The 24,153-nt window shown below is 43.3% G+C and overlaps 1 protein-coding gene across 1 annotated transcript; it reads left to right on the plus strand.

Moving 5' to 3' along the window:
- The first annotated feature begins 3,187 nt into the window (after positions 1–3,187).
- Positions 3,188–23,507, plus strand: IL7R (interleukin 7 receptor). Its single transcript, XM_062612930.1, has 8 exons — positions 3,188–3,463; positions 9,794–9,932; positions 12,805–12,959; positions 14,614–14,768; positions 15,814–15,991; positions 16,853–16,943; positions 18,787–18,862; positions 20,330–23,507. Exons 1-8 carry the CDS (start codon positions 3,373–3,375, stop codon positions 20,831–20,833), a joined length of 1,389 nt encoding a protein of 462 aa, XP_062468914.1. The 5' UTR covers positions 3,188–3,372; the 3' UTR covers positions 20,834–23,507.
- Positions 23,508–24,153: the final 646 nt, after the last annotated feature.

Consider the following 24,153-nt stretch of genomic DNA (forward strand, 5'->3'; position numbering starts at 1 on the left):
GCTCCTAAAACACAAGAAGTGTTCTTGGTTAGTCACCTGTAATAGCTGAAACAAAAGTGATAACACAAGAAAGCACTGGATCGTGTGGAGCAGGAAGTGCTGAGGAGCTGATGCACCACATGGACAGCACATACTTGTGAACCATGGGGCACAGAAAAAATTGCTTTCCTCAGTCATAGTAGTTGTAATCTTGATGTTGTTGATGGCCAAAAAGGGTGACTCAGAAGCTAAGTGCTGGCACCCAAAGAGGGCTGGCAGACCAAGAAAGCACAGGTATGTTTTTGCTGGACCATAGAGAATCTGATCTGGTTTAAGTGGGTTTTTTTCTCTTTTTTCTGGGGAACTCTGAATTAGGAGGCAGAAGCAGTATAAATTTATTGCAATGAAAAGTAATCCAGTCCTGTTTAAGCTTCTCCTGGGTACTCAGCTGTCCTAAGATTGAGACTCACAAATTTGCTTTCCTGTCTCCAGGGCATTAGAGAAAGGCAGTAAGGTGAGACAGATGGACTCAAATATCTTTTAGAAATCAAACAGCTTCAGAAGCAGAGACCCAGAAGTAAAACAAAATGTACTTTTGGTTCAGAGTTTTTCTCTATTCTATTTTTTTTTCTGTTCATTGTGGTCCCTTGTTTCCCCACCCAGACAAAATGCAGCTATGATAACATGGAAATCCCCTGAGGAGCATAGCTTTGGTAATAAGATTGTTCAGGTTCAACCAAAATATTATGTCTGAAAAGTCTTTTACTTTTAGTTTGCTACAGCTGAAACAGGAAAAAAGAAAAAAAAAGAAAAAAAAGAAAGATCAAAGTGATAGCCCACTCAATTATAAACAAGACAAATTTAAAGTCAGAAGGTATCATTTCCAGATAGCAACCAGTTTGCACAGGAGAACCCCTCTTTATTGATATTTATGGCTGAAAATGAGGTAGAAAATAGCCTGAGTGTTTCTACAGTGTTTAATATTATTAAGCCAGGTGCTAAAATACTTTTGCTGAAGAAAGCCATAGGGAGGCCTTAGAGATGGTGAATTCACCAGGACCCCATCTCATTGATTCAAGTTTGTCTTCAATGAACTTGGGTTAATCATAGGAAAATGGAGGGGGGTGACATGAGGACTCCTAAAGTCCCACTAGCTGTCTCAGTCCTCAGAAAGAGGGTACTTACTGAAGGGATACCTTGTGAATGGGACAGTGATCCAAATAATTCTGTAAGTCAAGTCCCCCTCTTTAGTGAGGGTCAGTCAGGCTACGATGCTTCCACCCTCAGAAGTTCCTTGGGCCCAAGTCCATCTCCTGCTCTGCTTTGCATGGGTGGTCACTGTGGCCTCGCAGGTCCCTCTCCAGTTTGCAGGTGAGAGGTATTGTAGCAGACATCTAGAACCCACCTCACATTGGTCTCTTTCTAAACTCAGTGGAGAGAGATGAGTATATTCAGGGGTTTAGATTGCATCTTTTGAATGTCTTTGTTAGGATGAAATGATTCATGCTCTCAGCTGGCTAGGTGAGAGCAAATAATGAAAAGCTCTGACATCCACTGTAAATGCCTACACATTTACCATTGAATCCAAACCTATTTTTTCTATGTCTATCTAGGCTTAGTGCACCTTCAGGGAACACTTTGGTGGGGAGTGTCAGGTTCCTATCACAAGGAGGGACTCAACGCATGTGTGGGAGATACCTACCTTTAGTCACCCATACTGAGTTCTTGCGGAATGAGGGTCATTTCTTCCCATTAAAACAGGGCAGGGGAGCCTGCTGCTCCCTACTCAGGGCAGCAAGTGACACTGGAGGACAGTCTCTGATGTCCTGGCAAGGAAGGCAGTTTTCTAGACACTACAGCTGAGCTCTCACCATTTTGGCACTGGAGCAGTTTAAATTACTTCCTTGCAAATGAAAAACTGATGTCGCTTCCATAGTGAGTCTGATTATTTTTTCTGTTTTCTTGGCCATTTTTACCAACTTTGCCGTCAGTTTCCTTTATGCCTCTGACAAAAAGCTTTTTTGGTGCAGCCAGCGTTGTGCCAGAGCTTGCTCTTCCCTTTCAAGTCTTCAGCTCATTTGTAGCTAGCCACATCAGTCAGCTGTGTACATAGCCCTCCATCACGCTCTAGCATGCGTTGGTGTATACAGCCACAGAGAGTGTGTGAAGGAAATATTTAACACCTCTTTTTATCCTCCACATTCTGGCTCTGTTTTGTCCAAAGCCTGAAAAAATGTGAGATGTAACTGCTTTGTTCTGAGGAGCTAGGTTTTGCAGAATTAATCTTTTAAATCAGCTTTTCTAGGTCATCATTGCCTTATGTGGGACTTCACAGAATCACAGCACAGTTCGGGTTGGAAGGGACCTTTGAAGATCATCTAGTTCCAGCCTCCCTGTGTGGGCAGGGACACCTTCCACTAGAGCAGCTTGCTCAAAGCCCCGTCCAAACTGGGCTTGAACGCTTTGAGGGATGGGGCAGCCACAGCTTCACGGGGCAACCTGTGCCAGTGCCTCACTACCGCCGTCATCAAAAACTTCTTCTCTGTGTCTAATCTAAATCTACCCTCTGTCAGTTTGAAACCGTTGCACCTTATTCTGTTGCTACAGGTCCTGCTAAAACACCTCTCTCCATATTTCTTATAAATGCCCTTTATATACTGGAAGGCCACAAGAGAGTCTCCCCAGAGCCTTCTCTTCACTGGGTTGAACAACCCCAACTATCTCATCCTTTCCTCATAGGAGAGGTGCTTTATCTCTCTGATCATTTTTGTGGCCCTCCTCTGGACCCACTCCAACGGGTCCATATCCTCTCCAGGTTGAGGGCTCCAGAACTATATACAGGACTTCAAGTGGGCTCTAATGAGAGCAAAGTAGAGCAGCAGAATCACCTCCCTTGACCTGCTGGCCACGCTCCTTTGGATGTGAACACTTAAATAATAACAAACAACAATCACTCTTAATGTTTCATATCTGGAAAATTTCTCTCCCTTGGACCCAGTTACTCCGTTGAGAGGAAGTGGACAAGAAGACTAAACCGCGCTCTCAGGAAAATCAGCAGGAAAAATGCCACTAGCCAGGCCAGGAGCGGTGTCCATGAAACATGCTCCCCACCCACTGGACTTGGTCAGATTTTGCCCAGTAAGTCCATAAGCCTGACACAGAAGGTCCTTAGTTTTGAAGGGGAAAGCAGGTTTCAAAGTAAAAGCTCTGCAAGTGTCTTCATACCACTCCTGTGGCTTCCTGCTCTGCCACTAGTCATCCTTGTCGGCATGTTTACATTTCCCCTTGACTGAGGTCTCTTTATCAGGCAATGGGCTTGTTCTGCATCTAGTATAAAGTAACCAAGCCTGGGTTTCACACACACACGTACTGCACACATGCTGCGCGCTCAGGATGACACAGACAAGTGCAGTATTGAGCATTTTTGCCCTGCTTCTTCACACCACTTTTGGGGAAAGTGGTTGCACTTCAGCAGATGGTGATGGTGAGTCATTTCATCTTCATCTTTCCACTTGTGTATGATCCTGGAAAACCTGAGTTAATAGATCAAAAATGCATCTGCTTGACTAAATGTGCAGTGTTTCAGCATTCAGACTCTTGATTTTAGTGCTCGTACCTGAGGCAGATGTGGAGCTGGAGGATATCTATTTAATTTAATTCCTGAGTTTGCTGTCCTTGTAACACCTATATTCATATGAAATTAAAATTGTAGCTGTATACAGAGGGTATGCAAGGTCAGACCTGTTAATCCTTTCTCATTGTATCTAGTGTTTATGTGAGGAATTACGCCTGTGAACAAGTACCTGCTTCACCCTTCTGGAGTCCATGCTCACTCTGATCTCTCATCAGAGAGGGGTGAGGTTCTGGCTTCACCTCTCATGGCAGTTTAGTTTCCTCCAAAGAAAATGTTTTAATGTGCCTCAAACTTGGCCCAAACTCTTACACTTCAAAAGCTAAACTTTTCCCCTTTTTCTTTAAGCAGCTGCATCAGGTATAACTGGCAGATCGTCCCAGTCTCCCTTGTAATATGGCTGAAGCAGCAACTCAACCAGTGGGTTCTCACAGCCCATCACTAAGAGCATTCATACCTTACTCAATTATAAATTAATTCAACACTTTAAATTTAGGCTTATTGCAGATTTCATTATCTCAGAGAAGTAAAAATTATTTAACTGCATCAAAACAGAAAGAGAAGCAATAAACCCACTATTGAAGTCTGCTGTTCCTTTTCTCAAAAGGGACATTAAAATTTGGATTTGCATATGAAGTCCCAGATCTGTTACACTCTTAATTGTCTCATACAAACCAAACAATAGTGACAGAGCTTATTGCACTGCATCTGAAGGACATTGGCAGTCTCTCAGTTACTGATGGTTTTAGGAGCAAAAGAGATTTGGGGATTTTGGTTTTTAGGATGATAGTGGTTGTGTTCCTATGCTACCTCACAGACAGAGAATCTCATTTTCCCATATATGCCATGTATTATAACACATATGTATGCACACATACGTATAAACATGCATATATTTTCTTAGATAGGATATGCATATGTTTTTAGTTAGAAGAAAATGGAGTGGCTCAGAACTGCAACTAACAACCTTTTTTTCCTGTTTGCTTTTTATTTATGAAGTCTGCAGCTGTTTAGAGCCAGCTCTGTCAAGCAGCTATCCTGGTGAATGGTCAATGCTAGTGATTTATTGTTGGTGTAACTGAAATCTTCAGGGTTTCTCAAAACCCTATATGATCGGACCTTTCCTTGTTTTGTCACTAGCTTCCAGTAAGCCATAATTTGCTTAGAATTAAAGAAAAATAGATTCAGAAAATCCCCACTAAACAATTAGAAGCCTTTATGATTTCCTTATAAGCCTCATGGGTTTGGACAACAAATTAAACAATACAGTGTAAAATCACTCTTTATGAATGTTTGGCTTTCACTCTTTGCCTCTCTGACTCACACTGTCTCCTGGCAAAGTGCCGCCTGCCAATGCAGGCATGAGTTCACCCCTCTTATGGACAGATGAGGGGAAAGCTCATAGCAGAACTTGCCTTCATCTCCTCCTCTTTTCTGAGCACCTGCTCCCAGCCCAGCAGATGAGGTGGAGATCCCCAAAGCCTTAAGAGAGCTACAAGCAGAGCTGAGGAAGTGCAGCCATGGAGGTGGAGGTGCAGAAGCGAATGGGCAGAGGGTGAAGGAGGCATCCTACTGTGGGGTCTCAGGGGCAGGACAGCTGGCTTCAGTGGTCTTCCTACACAGATTTGCATGGCTTGTCCAACACTCATCAAAACTGTTCTGATTGAAATGAGTTCTTCTTGCACCAGATCAGCAGTAAATATTTTGCATTACTTTGTTCATAGAGACAGTCACTTCACTGAGTGGAAATTCCATCAATAATCCTGCAAGTGCTTCGCAGTGCCTTTGTTTTCACGCATTGCTGTTATTCCCAGTGGCTTCAGAGCTTAAAGCTGAAGAATGTCTATATCCTGTGCTAACATTCTTCTCTTGGGAAAGGCTCATGAGATTCCTGCTGTGATTTGAACCATCCTGACGTGTGCTATCTAGACCAAAGAGACAACCGTTTCTGCAAAGCGCCTTCCATGGCTGTAGCTATGAGAGGAGTTCTGTCTTCCTAGAATCACCCCTCTGAAGCCCTGCCCTGATTTCAGGCCAGCCAGGCTCAGGGCTCTGCCTGGTCTGGGGTTCTCAAGGAAAAAAATATAATCCTGTAGATTTTAATTGTGAAAAAATATCCTTAGTAGTGTGAGTCATACTGCAATCATGGAAACAGTTTACATAGCAAACACATTCATGCATGGTGAGGTTTAGGGAAGAAGTGCAACTAAGACTGTATGCATATTTACATCAGACAAAAAAATTGCAGTCTGCCCACGGAGGAACCATACCAGAAAAAGCATTTCAAATTGCTTACTTAACACTATTCACAAGGGTTAATTATCACATATTTTATGTTTAGGATGTTATTTCCATGAATAAGGAACCACGTAATCACAATGTAAAAGTTCAGTGTCAAAGAGGTAAAGTAAGCTTTCCTTTCAGTGCAGCACCAAGGGTGCACTATGCTGGTTAAACCAGCCGCAAGTGGCTGAACTGCAAGACAAAACCTTTTTCTTTTTTGTTTTACAGTCATCCTAGTAGAGAAGTTCTTTACTGTGAGGGTGGTGAGGCACTGAAAGAGATTACCCAAAGAAGTGGTAAATTCCCCGTCCCTGGCAGTGTGGACAGAGCCTTGGGCAACATGGCCTAGTGTGAGGCATCCCTCCCTATGGCAGGGGTTGGAACTAGATGATCTTAAGGTCCTTTTCAACCCAAACCATTCTATGATTCTATGCTTTCTGCCATTTTTCAATGAAGCAGTAGTGGACAGTTGAAAGAGTTTCTTTTTATATGCCATTTATTAATATGATGATCATCAGTGTGTGTGTTTATGCAATATCTGGTATATGTAGTCTGCATTTACAGGCAGCACCAAGAAATTGTAACTCGCAAGTTTAACGTTGCCATGAGGTACCTATGAGTATAAATAAGCCAGTCTCCTGGTAGTCACAGGAAAAGTCTTAGAGAGGCATAAAATGTGTCATACCTGTGCATGTGAGATTTGAGTGTATTTATGTGTAAAAAATATGCGGGGTTTTCCATTTTTTTGCATATTCATGTCAGCTTACTTGTTATTCCCTTGATTTTGAATATATGTATACATATATGCACACACTTTCACCACAAATATGTAACTTTATGTAATATACATTTCTGTTCTTTTATTTCTGCCCAGGTGGCTCAGGGCTGTGTTGATCAAGACTCTCACCTGTGTGAAACTGCTGCAGGGCTTGTTCTAGAGTTTCACTGACTTCTGTGCCTCTCTTTTGAATGCAACATTCAAATAGAGAGGCTTTGTACAGCACCTGCTGTGTTCATATCTGTGCTGCACACATCCCCCCAAAACAGCAGCACTGTTGGAAGACGCTGCATTCTGTTGCTCTTCAGGGAGAGCTGGGGTCCCTTGGGGACAGACCCACCAGAACCGCTGAGAGAAGGCAAGAATGTTGCTTCTTTGCACCAGTTGCTCATGCTGGCAAATGGACACTAAATCTTAGCTTGGGGGAGAGCTCTGCCTGCGGGCACTGGACCAGTGCAGCATCAGATGCTCTCATCCTTCCTGCTGCCCACCACAGCTGGTGATGGCAGCAGCACCTCTCCTAGCCCCTGCCTGGGCTGCTTTTCCATTTTTCTCTGCATTCCTGTCAAACTTACGAATTTCTCCTTTTACTCAAAGCCCAACTCCAAATGCATCTGAGCTCCAAGGCCAAGAGGAACCACTGCTGATAGTGAACACGTGGAGTGATGCTCTTGACTTACATTTTAAAGCAATAAAAATAAATCTCCTGCTTTCTCCCTGCTGTGAATCCATGACCAGCTCAGCTACTGTGGGTGAGATTCATGAAATGAAGTTGAACTGGCAATTTCTGCCAGAGAGGACTCCTCTCGAAAGCGTCAGTCTTAGGTTCACTGACCTCATACCTGCCAAGTGTAGGACTTGAGACATTTGCTTTTAGTCAAATGATGATTATGTTATTAGTCACCAAAGCAAATTGCAGGAAGCCACGCATTCTGGCAGAAAGTCTGATCTTTCCCTCCTGAGCCCAAATTTGTGACATTTCAGAAAACTTTGCAATAGAATCAAAATGGGGCTTACTTAGAATCATAGAAGAGTTTGAGTTGGAAGGGACCTTCAAAGATCATCTAGTCCAACCTCCCTTCAATGAGCAGGGACATCTTCAACTTGCATCATGACACTCTTGACTTCCTAAAACCACCCATGTCATTTTCCAGTCTTCTCAGTAACCCAGTGAAAGGCCAGTCCATCGCAGCACGGGCAGGAGGATGCTCCTTGGGCAGTTTTGGCCATCTTTGATGTGGCTGGTCCTGATGGCGATGCAGCAACGGCAGATGCTGAGAGCGCATCCTCAGCTGTGGGTCTGCTGCTTTGGAGCTACAAGGTGTCTGATGTGCTTTCAGGCTTTCTTAAGCTGAAATTCCTATACAAATAACTCCAGTTGAAACTGGCCCTTGCTTTTCTCATTCTTATTGTTCATATGACCAATTCTCATACCCACAAAAATAAACCAAACCCTATAAACACCTCATTAAGATACTTCTCCCAAACTCCATTAAAAAAATAAATGAGAGATTGCTATTTATTTTTGTTATTCTATTTAAAAAATCTTGAGATATATGAAAAAGATGTGCTAGAGGACACATAAAAAGAGAGACAGGCAGAGAAAGAAAATACTGTCTTTTTGGAAACAAGAGTCACTTTCTTGAAGAAATAAAGATTTACTATACAAAGTAAAACAGTAATCACTGCAGTTTGCATAAAAGCTCTGCCTACGGAGTCTGAATAAGAGATACTTCTCCAACTTCTGTGTTTCACTTGTTCTTTTTCTTTATTGTTTATTTGTTAGCCTTGAGCACCAGCCCCAGGCACTTCTAGAAGTTAGTGTGCAGAGTACATCCCCCAGTGCATGTTTCTGTTCCATTTATTTCCAGAGTGTTTCAGTCCTTGACTTGAATATGCTGCTTTTCAATGGACATTGTGAACATGTCTTGCACCCCTTAGCATGCCCAAGGGTAGCAGCAGTTTGTGTTTCCTAATAGTGAAACCTCTTTGAGGAAGTTCTGAGATGATTTTCAAATGGAGTAGGTCCTGCTTATATGTTGGTGTCCTGTTTTCAGCTATAACAGAGTTAATTTTCTTCTTAGTAGCTGGTGCTATGCTGTGTTTTTGCTTTAGCCTGGGTATAAGGTTGACAACACACTGATGTTTTAGTTGTTGCTCAGTAGCACTTACCCTGATCAAGGACTTTTCAGTCTCTCATGCTCTGCCAGCAAGGGGGAGTGCAGGAAGCCAGAGAAAGCACAGCAGGGACAGATGTCCTGAGCTATCCAAAAGGGTATTCCATAGCACAGCATGTCATGCCAGTCAATACATAAACTGTGGGGAGTTACCCACTGCTCAGGTGGGGCTGGGTATAGGTCAGCAGGTGGAGAGCAATTATACTGTGCATTGCTTGTGGTTTCTGAACTTTCACTTATCTTTTTTGTTGTTGTTCCATATTAGTGTTATCAGTATTGTTATCGTTGGCATTATCTCTATTATCACTGTATTTTACAATTATTAAACTGTTCTTATCTCAATCCATGGGGTTTACATTCTTTCGATTCTCCTCCCCATCCTGCTAGGGAGTGAACAAGTGGCTGCATGGTACTGAGTTACCAGCTGGGTTTAAATCATGACACTCGGTATGAAGTTTGTCCATAACTTTTAAAACAAGAATTCCCCTCTCACTGTCTCAAACTTAGGAGGAATTGAACTGCAGAGCAGACAGTGTATATTCTCTGTTTTCATCTTGTGTTGGGACTCTTCCACAGAGGTTTCCATGTTGATATCAACACCCCTTTTTGTCTATGGTTAATGAAAAAGAACAGACATGGGGTGTCTCATCTGACCTAGCAATCTGCAACAGTGTGGGTTTTTGTAGTTCACAGACTGATGATGCAGAATGTACCTTTGCATGTGGTAAGTATATGGGCTTCACTGGCAGGCAGGGAAAGCAACCTTGAAATGGCCAAGTAGCTTTTGATTTCATTTCTAAAAAGCTTTGCTTTTTTATAAAACAGGTAGGTTGATACTCTTACTTTCAGGCTATCAGATAAGGAGGCAACCCCCTATACAATGATGCTTCAAATCAAATACACTCATGGATTTGCGTCTGTAATAGCCTGCTAATCTCTCTTTAGGGACTTTCGGAGATGATGAACCAGACCATTTAGACATTGAATGCTTCAGCCAACTGGAATTTAAGGATTCCTATAGCAGCCTGACCTGCAATTTTACCGAGCTGCTTCCTCACAACACTAACTATACCCTGGCCCTATGGTAAGTGCTGTTAGTCCATACTTCGGTGAATTTCTAGGAAACGATATGCTATAGAATCATAGAATAGTTAGGGTGGGAAAGGACCTTAAGATCATCAAGTTCCAGCCCCCCTGCCATGGGCAGGGACACCTCACATTAAACCATGCCACCCAAGGCTCTGTCCAACCTGGCCTTGAGCACTGCCAGGGATGGAGCATTCACAACTTCCCTGGGAAACCCATTCCAGTGCCTCACCACCCTAACAGGAAAGAATTTCCTCCCTAGATCCAATCTAAACTTCCCCTGTTTAAGTTTGAACCTGTTACCCCTTCTCCTATCACTACAGTCCTTAATGAGGAGTCCCTCCCCAGCATTCTTACAGACCCCCTTCAGGTACTGGAAGGCTGCTATGAGGTCTCCACGCAGCTTCACTTCTCCAGGCTGAACAGCCCCAACTTTCTCAGCCAGTCTCCATACGGGAGGTGCTCCAGTCCCCTGATCATCCTCGTGGCCCTCCTCTGGACTTTTTCCAACAGTTCCATGTCCTTTTTCTGTTGAGGACACCAGAACTGCACACAATACTCCAAGTGAGGTCTCACAAGAGCAGAGTAGAGGGGCAGGATCACCTCCTTCGACCTGCTGGTCATGCCCCTTTTGATGCAGCCCAGGATACGCTTGGCTTTCTGGGCTGCAAGCACACATTGAATGGAGCTGGCTCGTGTTCATTTTCTCATCAAGCAGCACCCCCATCAAGCAGCACCCCCAAGTCCTTCTCCACAGGGCTGCTCTGAATCTCTTCTCTGCCCAACCTGTAGCTGTGCCTGGGATTGCTCCGACCCAGGTGTAGGACCTTGCACTTGCCATGGTTAAACTTCATGAGGTTGGCATCAGCCCACCTCACAAGCGTGTTGAGGTCCCTCTGGATGGCATTCCTTCCCTCCAGGGTATCAACCGAACCACAGAGCTTGGTGTCATCAGCAAACTTGCTGAGGGCGCACTCAATCCCACTGTCCATGTCAGCGACAAAGATGTTAAACAAGACCGGCCCCAACACCGATCCCTGAGGGACACCACTCGTTACTGGTCTCCAGCTGGACATTGAGCCATTGACCACAACTCTTTGTGTGCGGCCATCCAGCCAGTTCTTTATCCACCGAGTGGTCCATCCATCAAATTGATGTCTCTCCTATTTAGAGACAAGGATGTTCTGTGGGACAGTGTCGAACACTTTACACATGTCCAGGTAGATGACATCAACTGCTCTACCCCTGTCCATCATTTCTGTAGCCCCATCATAGAAGGCCCCTAAATTGGTCAGGCAGGATTTCCCCTTAGTGAAGCCATGCTGGCTGTCACCAAACACCTTGCTGTTTTTCATGTGCCTTAGCATGCCTTCCAGGAGAATCTGCTCCAAGATTTTGCCAGCCACAGAGGTGAGACTGACTGCTCTGTAGTTCCCTGGGTCATCCATTTTCCCCTTCTTGAAAATGGGGGTTATATTTCCCTTTTTCCAGTCATTGGGAACTTCACCTGACTGCCATGATTTCTCAAATATGGTGGACAGTGGCTTAGCAACTTAATTCGCCAGCTCCTTCAGGACTTGCGGAGGGATTTCATCATGCACCACTGTGTCATGTTGCCATATTCTGGGGAGCAGGAGCAGCAAAGCCAGACAAGATTTTGTTTAAGACTGTTTTATGAAGTTTGAATACCATGTTCAGCAAAGAAGAGGAGTTTAGTGAAACAGAACATAGCTCCCTAGTAAGGAAAGAAAACAGCTGGAAGGGTCTGTAAAGGGCATTATAACATCTCCAATAGTCCTGATCTTGCCTTTGTTGCTCTGGAACAGCTCTAATTGTGGATGTAGCCTAGCATGAACTGAGAACACTTTTTCTTTAAATTAAATGATATTTAAAAAATGCTAAACCTTGCTTTACCAAATGGAAAATAAAATTGTCTTTTGAAGAAGCAGATCCTTTCCACAGAAAATTCTTTGGCAAGAAGGCTGATATCCCCCTGCAGGGAAAATACCTTTATCTAGTGTAAGCAAAAATTAAGCAATTGTCTTCACACACACAGACATGCAAAAACCACACTAGAATGAGTATACAGAAACCCAACAGTTACCAAACACATCAGTTGTCTCCGCTTCTCGTTGAGGTCTTGAAACTCTTTTCCACCTTTATGTTTAAACTGATACACGTAGGTGAAGAAGGTCAGGTTTTGTTTTTTTAGTGTACTTCTGCTTTGCCCTTTGCCTGTTTTTCCTGATACTGAAAGATCCATAGCAACCAGCATCAGATGTGGATTTCTTTTATAGTGCTAGTCTAATTGCTATTAATTTTTTCCTACCTAGTTTCTTAGAATTTGCCTGTTTTCATAAGATTCATTCTGGATTTTGACTGAAATTTTGTGACAGTCCTTGGGTATCACACAGATGGAGGAACACACAGATGTAATTTGAAACTATAACATATGAGTCCTTAATGGCCTGGCTGACTGTTGACCCTGTATTTGCTACCACTTCAGTCAATAAGAAATTTCTCTTTATCTTCAATGGACATCTAAACCTACTGCCCTGTATTCAACAAGAGCAGCAGTAAGAAAATTTTTACAGTTGCAAAGTTTTTTAACACATACATCTCCAATTTCATAACAGCGTTTTCCTGGAGAGCTCCACGACTCTTTCTGTGACTCATGTAATTTGATTATTGTGCTCAAAGACCACGAGGAAAAACACTATCAATCTTTTAAACCCCTTCTTTGCATGGCATTTTTTCTTAGTTCACATGGAATCTCGCTTCAGTTACTGTGAAATGAGTAACGAGGTTTCATCCCGTACTATGTTATAGTAAGACAGAAGAAATTAACGCTGTGTCACTTTGGTCAACAGTACCAAAGAAGACAGCAATTTTGTGTGCCTCAACATGGAGAAACAAGAAGATGTGTATTTCTTACAATTCACTGATATACTCTCAAATAAATACATTTGCATGGACTCTGAAATGAAGAGAAGGGTCTGCAGGAGTCTGGTGGTAACTGACATTGGTAAGACACTTAACATTTTGGACATTTTTAATATATAGGTGTTACTGGGGAAAAAAGTAGCACAGCTGAAAGCCTAAGCATCAATCTGGATAGCACAGAGTCAGTATAAAGTAGTGTCCTAGCAAGTCACAGAACTTCGACTGGGGTGTGTCAGAGTGTGGTGTTCCCCTTGCTTCAAAGCCAAGCATGATTAACTTCTATTCAAAATATACAGCTGAATTTTGGCTTATTGTAACACTCTGCCCAAATCTGGACATAGTCTGAGTAATGCACATGGGTGAAGCAGCTGCTCATGAGTGTGAATGAACTGTCAAGAAGGGAAATTTTGTTCATGTCTCACTGGGGAACATGCAGTTTCAGGACTGACTGCCCCATGTATAGCATCAGCTCAGCAGCACAGGGACACTAAAACTGCATGTCATGGTTTAAACCCAGTCAGATCTCATTTTTTCACACCTTGCTTCCTGGTGGAGCCTGTTGTTTGAACAAGGTGCTCAGGCATCCTGCAGCACAGAAGGGACAGTGAAAGAGCATGAATAGGCTCATCAAAGCCATGACAGGGACCTGCCTGAGCCAAGAAATAGGGAAATCTGAAGAAGTGGGTCTCCTTAGGACTTACCCTTCTTAAGATTTGGTCTCATTTGGGGGCTGCAGAAAAGCCCATGTAGGGTAGCTCTGGTCTGCTCTAGTGCCACATAGCTTTACCTTTGTCAGTAGGCACTGTGACATCCCTCTTTTATGAAACATTCTGCCCCAGTCCAACAGTTTTGTAATAATTACCTCTCAGTTTATGGCTATCTCTGGCAGTCTTTCCTCTGGAAACTGTGGTTCTGCTTTAAAGGATTAAACATATGGGGGTTGCAGAAGGAGTGGACACAATTTCTGGTTGTATGTATTTTCCTGAGAGAGGTGTGGGTTCTCTCTTCCTGTGACAGCTGATGTACTTTACACGGCACGTTCACGAAGCCTCAGTGACACAGACACAGATCCCTGCAGACTTCAGGCACATCCAGCTCAGACACCTCTTGGGGAGTCCTGAGAACTGCATTTTGGACTGTCAAGTCCAAAACATACCATCTGTATACCACTCGTACGTGCACAGATGGTCATCTGACACAGTATCCTGCAGACAGGTCATGGCTGGGTACATAGTAAGGGCCACAGGCCCCTTTTCTACGTCTAACACTGTCATACTTTGTCCCACTGCCCCGACAGCTACAAGCATCTGTACCCATACCCAGTTTGCTCGCTAGTGCCTTCCTCTCAGAGCAGTGATGAGTTCTGCCATGCAGTCTCCATCTCAGACACTGACTGGATGGCCTGAATTGCAGGTCTTCAGGCAGTGCTACAGGGGTGGGCATGCTCAGGAACTGCAATCCAAGACTAAATGTCAGGTTCCTAGGAAGCACTATCCCTGCTGGTCACACTGCTGATCCAGCAGGTCAAAAGCAAGCCCCTTTCAGGACTAAGGTGCAAGGATGAGCTGGGGCTCAGTGTGAGGCTCACCCAGCTCAGGCCGGCGCTCACTGAAGATAGGTTGCCATGCAGGTGCTGTAACTTGAATGGAATTTTTTTTTTTTCCCTACTTTTTAAAACCACTTTATTTCATAATAACATTGTTTTATTCGTGTTACATCCTTGTTATCATTTGCAGTTAAGCCTGAAGTACCATTCAATGTAAACATCACATACCAAAAGGAGGCAAATGAGTATCTTATTCATTATAGTACACCACACTCACGGAAGAAATACTTAAGTGACAAATTAATACACCAAATAGCCTATCGTCAGGAAAAAGGTACTTGGCAGGTAAGTAATGATGTATTGTTGAGCTTACACTAATTTCTGAAATTGCACATTATCAGAAATACCGGCATTATGTAAAAAATCTGCATTTCTATGGTTCTCCAGCTGGAAACTTGGAGAGGTGCAATATTTGGCATTTGGAATATCCATCAGTCAAAACAATTCCAGACTGGCAGCACCCATGTCTGTCAAGCACTTTTCTGGTCTAATGAAGTTCCATTCATTCAGGCTTTGCAGTGGGAGGAGAAGACATAATATGACAAACCACCCTAAGGTTTGGATGGTTTGCTCTTTGCTGTTGTGGTTTTGCTGTCACTTTCTGTGCTCATCACTCAGTAAACCGTATGACCCCTTTCCTTACTTAGCAACAGTTTCTTTGTGTCCCTTTTCCACTGAGCCTCTCTCAGCTTCATGTGCAGCCCTGCAGCTCTCCCACACTCAGACTGTGTTTAGGGCAGCAGCTCCCTGTGATCTGGATCTGGTTTGGGCTGCCTGCCTGCTGGGACCTCTGTGTCCCCCGTCACAAGAGCAGCTGAGCAAACACAAGTCCAAATGTTTGAAAGCGTGAACTATACCTGGTTTTTAAGGAGGGAACACAGGAGAACTGTAGCTAGAAAAAGAGAACGATTCAGGCAACCAAATAAATTGAAATAAAGAGCTGCACTTCTTTCAGCTTCTTTCCTGTATCTGCTCTTTTAGAAGTTGCCCTTTCATGCTATACAAATATATCTTTTCCCCGTCTCTCTTCTGAGCCTTGCCAGAGAAGCATGTGTGTCCCACTGCAGTATTGGCAGTAGCAGAGCACGGTTAACAGTTTCAGCTGTTTTCTGAAGAGATTTTACTCGCTGCTTATTTCTTCTCCTGGTACTGTCTGGACTACCTCCCTGTTACGCTACACTGATGCCTCCATGACCAGCAGTATAATGGAGACAGAGCAAGTAGCACAGTACTTCAGGAATGCACCTGATCTTGCACATTTTGCTGAAAATCAAAGATGCTTTGCCTGTGTCTTCCAGAAAAATAATTGGATTTTTTTTTGTGTGTTTAGACTATAGAGTCACCATACCTTCAGGTAAAATTACTGGGGAAAAACCTTGAAAATGATGCATCGTATGAGGTGAAAGTACGTTCGCAACCCAACAGAGACTACTTTAAGGGAACGTGGAGCGAATGGAGCACTTTGAAGACTTTCAGAACCACGAGGGAGCAACGCTCAACAGGGAGTTGTAAGGGCAGAAACCACTTTGGTCCATCTGGAAGAAAGGGGAGCTAGGGGCTCTTGGCTCCCTGGCCAGCCCCAGCAGCAGCAGTGTCAAGAGCATGGGGAGGGATGAGCCTGTGGCCACTGCAGGGCTCAGCCCTCACAGGCACTGGGCAACCCAGAGGAGATGACCCAGAGAGCAGCTGTATCAGTCTGTGTGGGGGTCACTCTCCATGTGTAATTAAATCTCACTCATAAGCAATACAATCAGATGAAATGCTGCCACAAGGGCATGAGGGAGGTGCAAAGGGAGGTGAAGTCTGACTCATTCCTGCTTGCTGCCTCTTGGCATGCAGGAAGAAGCGCCAGCTTGCACTGAGAATTTTAGTTGAGTCACAAAGAGTGGTGAAACACAACCCATTTCAAGGCCCTGGACTTGTGTGTGAACATGGCACTTTCATCACAAATACGATAAGCAATAAAATCTCATAATTGCACTTGTAAACATGAATAATTCTCTTTGTCCTTGGGGTCCCTTCAGTCCCCAGGGGCATTTTGCCAATATGTGTGTTAGAAGACACTTCAGTGCTGCTGTAAGGATGTGGCAAGTGGTAGCTTCAACACAATGGAGGTGATAGCACTTTGAGCTGCTTTAATCCAACCTGGGAAGACAGCCTGGAGCTCAGCCAAGGTCTGATAGTCTGGCAGCTTACTCTTTCCTTGTTCAGAAATGCAGGAGAAATGCACCACTACACAGTCCAATGAGACGCAGGTGCAATGCTTGGCATTAATTCCTGATTCATTGTCTGAAGAGACATTGCAAGTTACTGTTGCTTAACAGTGAGGCATTTATATGTATTGGCTGATGTTTTTTGTTTTTCTTTAGACAGCAGTGTGGTTGTGGTTATAGTTTCCATCCTGGGATTCATGCTGTCCATTGTCACGATTGTCCTGATCGTATCTTTTTGGGAAAACAGGTAATCTAAGTCCCCTTATATCAGAAAAAATATTGGAAGCCAATCCTGTTCTGACAGTCTTATTACCTTCCCTGTTTTCTTGCGATACTAAGGAGTATGCTCTTTCCATCTCTCGACTTCTATATTAAGACAAAGTCAGGCAAAGAGTAGAAGTGGACAGTACAAGAGAGGGTGTTGGCAGGCAGAAGATGACCTGCCGCTTTTAGCATACTTCAGTTTGGGGCTTGAAACACTGGGACCTTTGGGGAGCTGAAGTCACTACGAATCCAGATAAGAAAGCAGCCTGCCTGCAGATTTTAGTAAAGTCCCAAGAGATGTGGAAACAGTCTATCAGGGAGATCGTGTCTTTCCCTTTCATAGCCTGAGTCAGCAGAGTGCTTGCTCTGCAGCACTTTCAGAAGCAGCATCACAGAGCTCTCTGCAGCAAGGGCTTGGTTGTGTCAGCCACTTTTTCATATACATGGTGAAACATCCCCCACCAAAGCAGCCATGGCAGAAGTGGAACTGGAGGTACAATCATTACACAGGCAGTTCTTTGTTTTGGGTTTTCTTCATATATCAGCTACACAGCAGTAAATGCTGTAAATATGTTTTAAAATACCCGGCTGCATATGCTTATATGGAATATTTAATGACAAACTAAAGACAATGAACACATACATGGATAACCTGGTGAAACCAGAATCTGAAGTGAAAGAAATCCCAAGTTCAAAGGAAATGAACCCCTTGCAAGACAGAAAGCCCAGGACTGTTGTGTGGTTTTCAGAACAGCTTGCCTGTGGCTTCCAGCTCCACTGACATCCAGAGAGATGGCTGAATGTAAGCTGCTCTTTGAGGAAAGCACTTGGCTTGTACTGACTCCTGAATTAGACACGGGGATTGCCTGGAAATGTGCTAGTTGGCCTTGATGAAACAATGCCAAGAACTATTTTAATATTTAAACATTTTAGACACTGGACTTATCTGCCAGGGAACACTCCCTTGGTCCTGTTTTATTTGCAAGGATAGATGTGGCTTGAGATTTGTATATATCTTATATCTTGCTTTTTAGTGTTGCTGAGCTCCCGCGGTTCTTTAACTCTACTAGAAGATCTGTTAAGGTGCTGAAAAAACAGGTGAAACTGTCTGGACACAGACACTCCGGTTTTAAAAAGAAGGATTTATGCATGTGCATATATACCCACATATATGGCACATTAAAAAAAAATAATAAAAAAAATTAACCCCAAAAATATATTAATTTACACCTATAGATACATCATTGCAACACTGAATGTCAGTCAGGCAATATTCTCTAGATGCTTCATAGCAGAAGGTTTCCAGCAGCACAAGATGAGAACTTTGATAACTGAGGCAGTAAAAATGAGACCTGTGGGACGACTACAATGCAGATACCAGCAACACAGATAGCTAGCCAAAGAGTGGCACAATATGCAGATCTTTGAAGTAGGTAAACATGTAGAGGCAAGTATCAGCAAATTCGCACTTTAACCACTGCAACTATTTTCACTTTCAGAAATTGGTTTCAGTAGGAAAAACCCTTTTAACATAGCTAGATGCAAATGAGCTCTTTGCCAGCACAGTATGCTGCTTTTCCAGTACTTGGTAAAGTGTTTTCCTTTAGCTGTGAAAATTGGTTCACTCAAGAGAACACTGACTATTCAGTGACCTTTATAACTCTCTTTCTTCTATCTTTGTTTTATTCTGAAACTTCTCTGTTTTTTTTCTGGGTAATTACACTCAGCCCTAAGGCTTTGTGAGAATTAGCATAAATGATGCAATATGAACATATCCCTCTTTTGCTGCTGTTGAACACCTTTTTTGTTCACTGTTGATGCTTCAGGATCAAGCCTGCTGTGTGGCCAAACCTTCCAGATCATAAAAAAACATTGGAGCAGCTATGCAAGAAGCCAAAAAATGTATGTACTTCCATTGTTGTTTTCACTGTAGTATAGACTACTGCAAACAAACCTATCACCCACAAGAGATAGTATGTGCAGTTGCTGGAGGATCTGAGACATCATTCTGAAATTACTTCTACATTTCACTGAAGAGAGCCCATATTTGCACAGGCAGATGCTAATCAGGTGTAGGGAAATAACACAAAATTCAGCTAGTGCCTGAGCTTTGACTTGTGTGAAGTCAAAGAGGGCTGGAGAACTTGATATATGAAGAAACGATGAAGGAATTGAGTTTATTCATAGAAAAAAAGGAAGCTCAGCTCAGGGTGAGGACTAATAATTACAGCCTTCCGATACCTAAAGTGTAGATAGGGAGATGGTAGAGGTCCTCTTGCCACAACAATGCATGGTAACAGGACTAGAAGCAACGGGTATACATTGCTTCAGTGCAAACTTCATCTGGATATAAGAAAGAAATCTTTCTCCATGAGAACAATTAAAATTTGTGTAGGCTGCCCACAGAAAAGGTAGGTTCTTCTTTGCTGGAAGGGTTCAAGAGCAGGGTGATAAGGATCTGGATGACCCAGTCCAGGTCCTGCTTCTGGCAAAAGGTTGGACCAGTTAGACTCCAGAGGTCCTTTCCAACCAAGACACTTCTGTGACTCTATGAAACTCATTGTGGGACTGGATGAGGACCCTTCGCAAATGTCCCTGGTAATGCCCATGTACCCTTACACAACCAGCAGAGTTGCTCCTATACATGTATGACACTACATGAACTGCCCTGCCAGATAAAAGCCAGATGGACAAATACTACAAACCATAAGGTGAGGCAGTAACCTTAAAAGTATGTGCCTAGTGCATTTTTTTTCTTTTCACTAAGAAACTCATCAACACAGTTCTCTCCAGTTGGTACATTATTAGCATGTTCTGCTCTGGAGCCAGTTTTAGGATCCACATGTAGTTCTGCTAGTGTTTTATATTAATTTTTAAATATAATAATATTTAACAGGAGCTCTAAGATGACTCTCTTAACCCCCATGCTCCCCTGTACAGGATTCCTATTGTGTTTCAGGAAGTCGTGGCAAACTTTTACTTCCTTCACTGCTAAATAAGGAAGGTAAAACTGAAAGGAACTGACTGGGTTGGCACTCATTTCTGTGAGGTGGCAGGTGTGCAAATAGATGTGCAGCTCAGAAAAGCCTCTGAAACACCAGTTCCCACCACACTGCATACAGCATAAAGCACTCTTCAGTGGTGCTGCTTGTGGGAGGACAGTGGCTACGTACAGATTAATATGGAAAAGGATTTCAAGTCACACAATATTCTATTCTTTGCTAACCTATTGTTTAACCTGCTCCAGGTTACCTTCAGAGTTGAAGAAATAATAAACACACTACTAAAATAAAATTAAATATCAAAGTACCTTTTGTTTTAGGCTAATACGCACTGTTAACTGACCATGCTGTTCCCTTTGCCATGCAGAATTTTGATATAAGCTTTAACCCAGAGAGCTTTGGTTACGTTCATATCCATAAAGTGGATGGCATTCGAGCAAAAGCTGAACTGGAATATTTTCTACAGTCACCAACTGCTCCAGAGACAAACCTTCCAGAAAAATTTAGGAACAGATCAGACCTGAAGATTATCCCTGCAATGACAGACAAAAGCAACTTAAACCTTTCTGTGACTTATGGAGAAATCTGGCCAGCAGAAGCCTTGCACAGACTCCTGGGTACAAGCCAGTTTGCAGCCGCTGAAGGAGATGGTGACTCCAGCACATACGAGGTGTGCCACAGCAACAGGATGCCCCTGTGCCATGATGATTTCAACCTTTCCTCTGCTCCTCCGGCACATCCTTCCAGCCAGCCTGGACCAGAGCCCCTGCATGGTGGCACCACGTCCCAGATGCTGCCTAACAGTGAAATAAGGCCGCCAAACAATGAGGAAGCCTATGTCACAATGTCTAGCTTCTACAAAGTTCAGTAAACCTTACAGGAATGACAGCATATCTTTTTTTCTCTAACACAAGTGGAACACTGAAGCTTTCTGGTTTGTTTTCCTGCATCCTGTGAGCTCCAACCTCTGCAATGCACTGCTTGCAGTGCTTCACGGTGCCTGCAAGGAAGTTGTTTCTCCCACGTTTCAGTGATAAGTGGCCCGACTTCAGCTCTCAGTATGCCATTAACAATCTCCACTGAGCAGAAATTAAATTTCAATTCAACCCAACTTTAATCTTCAAATCTGATTAATCCAGAGCAATGACACTGCAGTCCTAGCTGAGGCTCACAGCAGGTCTTGTAAAAGATAATGAACTCCAGTTAACCTCTTGTTGCAGAGTTAAGGTTTTATTAATATCTAAGCAAGAAATATGACAACAAATTCAAGCTAAATAGAATCCAATCTCTTTCAAACAGTGGTAGGTCAAGGACAACTTCTCTGCAGTCAGTGGAAGTCCATGAGTTTGTGAAACACCAGTAAATGAAAATTGCTATCAAGCATTAGTTGCCTGGGGTTTCAGGAGCTTGGTCATTGCAAAGGCAGTTTGCTGAGCCCCAAGGAGAAAGGACACATGGATTCACCCTAGAAGATGTTTTCTCAGAGTGATGTTTTTTTGTTGTTTTTTTTTTTTTCCTTGAGCAGAAGAGATAAAACAAAGCAAAGCCCTACAGCCACTACTTTTTACTGTTGAAGATCTGCCCTGGAGCCAGTTTTAGGATCCATAGGTACTTCTGCTAGTGCTTTATATTAAAGATCTTCAGCATTTCATGTACTAGCAATTTTTAGCTAATAAACCAAAACAAAATCAATGAAAAGCAAAGTCCCATCTCTTCCTGTAAACTAAATCTGAGCAGTAAAATACATCATGTTGTCTTTCTCTGCAGCTCTTGTGCAAGCATTAGTGCAGCATCTAGGTACTTGCCAGGACAGAAGGGCTGAGTGGACCATGTTTGTTTACTAATGGTTTTTCCAATGGATGTGGCTGCATGAGAATACTTTGAATTTGGCCAGGTAATGTCATGCAACAGTACAACAGTGACCTAGGAAGATGGATGGATGGATCCTGCCAGTGATCAGAAGACTTACAGTTTTTAAAAGTACATTGTAAATTGCCTGGAGACAGCATTTTATTATCCTTTTAATTTTTATTTCTCATTATGATGGTGGAAGGCATCCTGTCCCTTCCTGCTCACCTTTCCCTTGACTCTGCGCCCAGCTCTGATGGGTTCCTCTCATACTGCCATGCAGAGGTGGCTGAGCCATTTGACAGTCCCTCTGAGATGCTGCACGTTGCAGAGCACACACTTAGAAATAAGGCTGCTACAGCCACATGGTTGCATGACAGCCGAGTAGTGTGGCCATGGGAAATCCAAGCTGCTCTGCTGCACTCTGGGGTTGGTGACTCTTCACTGTCGCCTCACTGTGCGGTCTCAGCTCCTCCAGCTGCTTGAAACTATCTTTTACTGAAATGTATTCACATTCCGAGAGTCTAAGGGTAAAAGAGTCCTCTGTCATCATCAGAGCTGCTCAATTTTTTCTGACTGATAATAGTCACAGAGATTATTACAGAAAAGCTGTATTTGATATAGCCTGCTGGAGAAAAACAGCACTCCCAAGACTGCACTCCACCTTCTCCATTTCGACACAACACCAGTGAAATCTTCAAACACAGACAACCTTATAGTCCCTGTGTGCAAAGGGGATGAGCATTTGGCTCAAGGAATTCCAGTGACATTTTACAAAATGGGTTTTACTGCTGTTTCTCATTGAATAGAACCTTGATTGTTGCAGTAGAAAAGATGAAAAGCACCGAACATTAATTTGCTTCATAATGCTGTATATCTTTTTTAAAAAAGCTGCTGGTAACACTCATACTGTGCTGTCTTGCACAGTGCAATTGTAGATGCAAACAGAAATTGTGCTGCAGAGATTTCTTCTTCCAGTAACATGATGACAAACAAAAAGGGGATCGAGGAAGAAGCAAAAGCACATCAGAAAAAGTCCTGTACAGTGTGTGCTATGCTTGTTGCAATTTTATAGCCATTAGCATAAATGTGGTGTTGTGTACAGCTATAACCACTTGCAGCTTCATTTTGGGAAAAAAAAAAAAAACGCAAATATGCTCCAAAGCAAGAAGTACCACAAGCACTTCAGGTCCATGGTCAGCTTTTGGATGCATAGTACGTACATGAAGATACAGCCAAAGCTATGTCTTGACAACACTTCACTGAGTCAGGACCAAGTAGCTTCCTTATTCTACAAGACAGTTTCCCCATAGCTGTTCACAAATTCCCATCTGTCTCAACATCCACACAGGGATGTCCACTTGGATTTCCCATGCTCCATGCACCTTCTTTAATTCAACATAACCTTCCTGCTCCAGACTTTCTGCCTTTCATGCTATACTCAGCTGCACACACAAAAAGAGGGTGCTGACCCTGGCTTGTATGTATCTGCTTTATGACACCGTGCCTGGCTCTGCCATTTCCTCTCTGCCTGTACCCATCAGGCTTCACCACCTCTTCTGCGCTTATGGTACAACACCGCTGCTCCCCTGTCTGCACTTATCCTGAGTGCGCAGCTCATTTGCACTATGCAAATATCTCCTAGAAGCACACAGACGCTAATCCATGAAATAAAATAAGTCTTTTGTCAGTTATAACACTGAGTCACCGTCTAATTTTAATGATGCCGAAAAATGTTGATTACCTCTCAAGGCGATAATTGTCCCCTGCTGAATTTATTAGTTTGTTTACCTCCTTTTGTGCACATTCGTTAGATGAGCTGATAAAGAACACCGAAATGCTTTGTGACAGTGGGGAGGTAGACCAGCTAACCCTGGGGAGGCAGGGGAACTTCATGCCAGGGCAAATGGATGGTTAAACGCATGTGATGTGCAGTGAAGTCTGTGCCACGACATGAATGGTGAAGGGTTGGTCCCCCTGCTGCCACAGGGACACGTGGCTGAATTTGATGAAGTTTTAGGCAGGAACAAGCTGACCATGAAGCAGTCCCCTCTTGCAGCAAGGGACATGGTAATGCTGGCAGGGTATGGCTGCAGAGCAGGAGTTCATCCCCTTCCAGGTTTCTTAACAAAAGTGTTTATTGATTTGAAGTCCTGTATTTACACACTGATATCACAGTGCTGCAGCCCGGGCGGGGGGGGGGGGGGGGGGGGGGGGGCGGAATGGGGTGGGGAGCAGCAGCAGGTTTTTAGTCAATATGCTTTTTGCTCGAGGTAGTTATCTCTTTGGTTGTGATTTTCTGAAGCTATCCTTTAAAATCAGCTAAAACGTAACATGAGGGAA

This window comes from Pezoporus occidentalis, unplaced genomic scaffold (genome assembly GCF_034315485.1).
Source record: "Pezoporus occidentalis ecotype Australia unplaced genomic scaffold, CSIRO_AGI_Poc_V1 ctg162, whole genome shotgun sequence".
Taxonomy (NCBI): Eukaryota; Metazoa; Chordata; class Aves; order Psittaciformes; family Psittacidae; genus Pezoporus; species Pezoporus occidentalis.

Excerpts from the sequence above, each read along its gene's own strand:
- IL7R (XM_062612930.1), top strand. The coding sequence starts at position 3,373 with ATGACACAGACAAGTGCAGTATTGAGCATTTTTGCCCTGCTTCTTCAC. Across the intron at positions 3,464-9,793 it reads CACTTCAGCAGATGGTGATG|GGACTTTCGGAGATGATGAA; the intron begins GTGAGTCATTTC and ends ATCTCTCTTTAG. Across the intron at positions 14,769-15,813 it reads AGGAAAAAGGTACTTGGCAG|ACTATAGAGTCACCATACCT; the intron begins GTAAGTAATGAT and ends TTGTGTGTTTAG.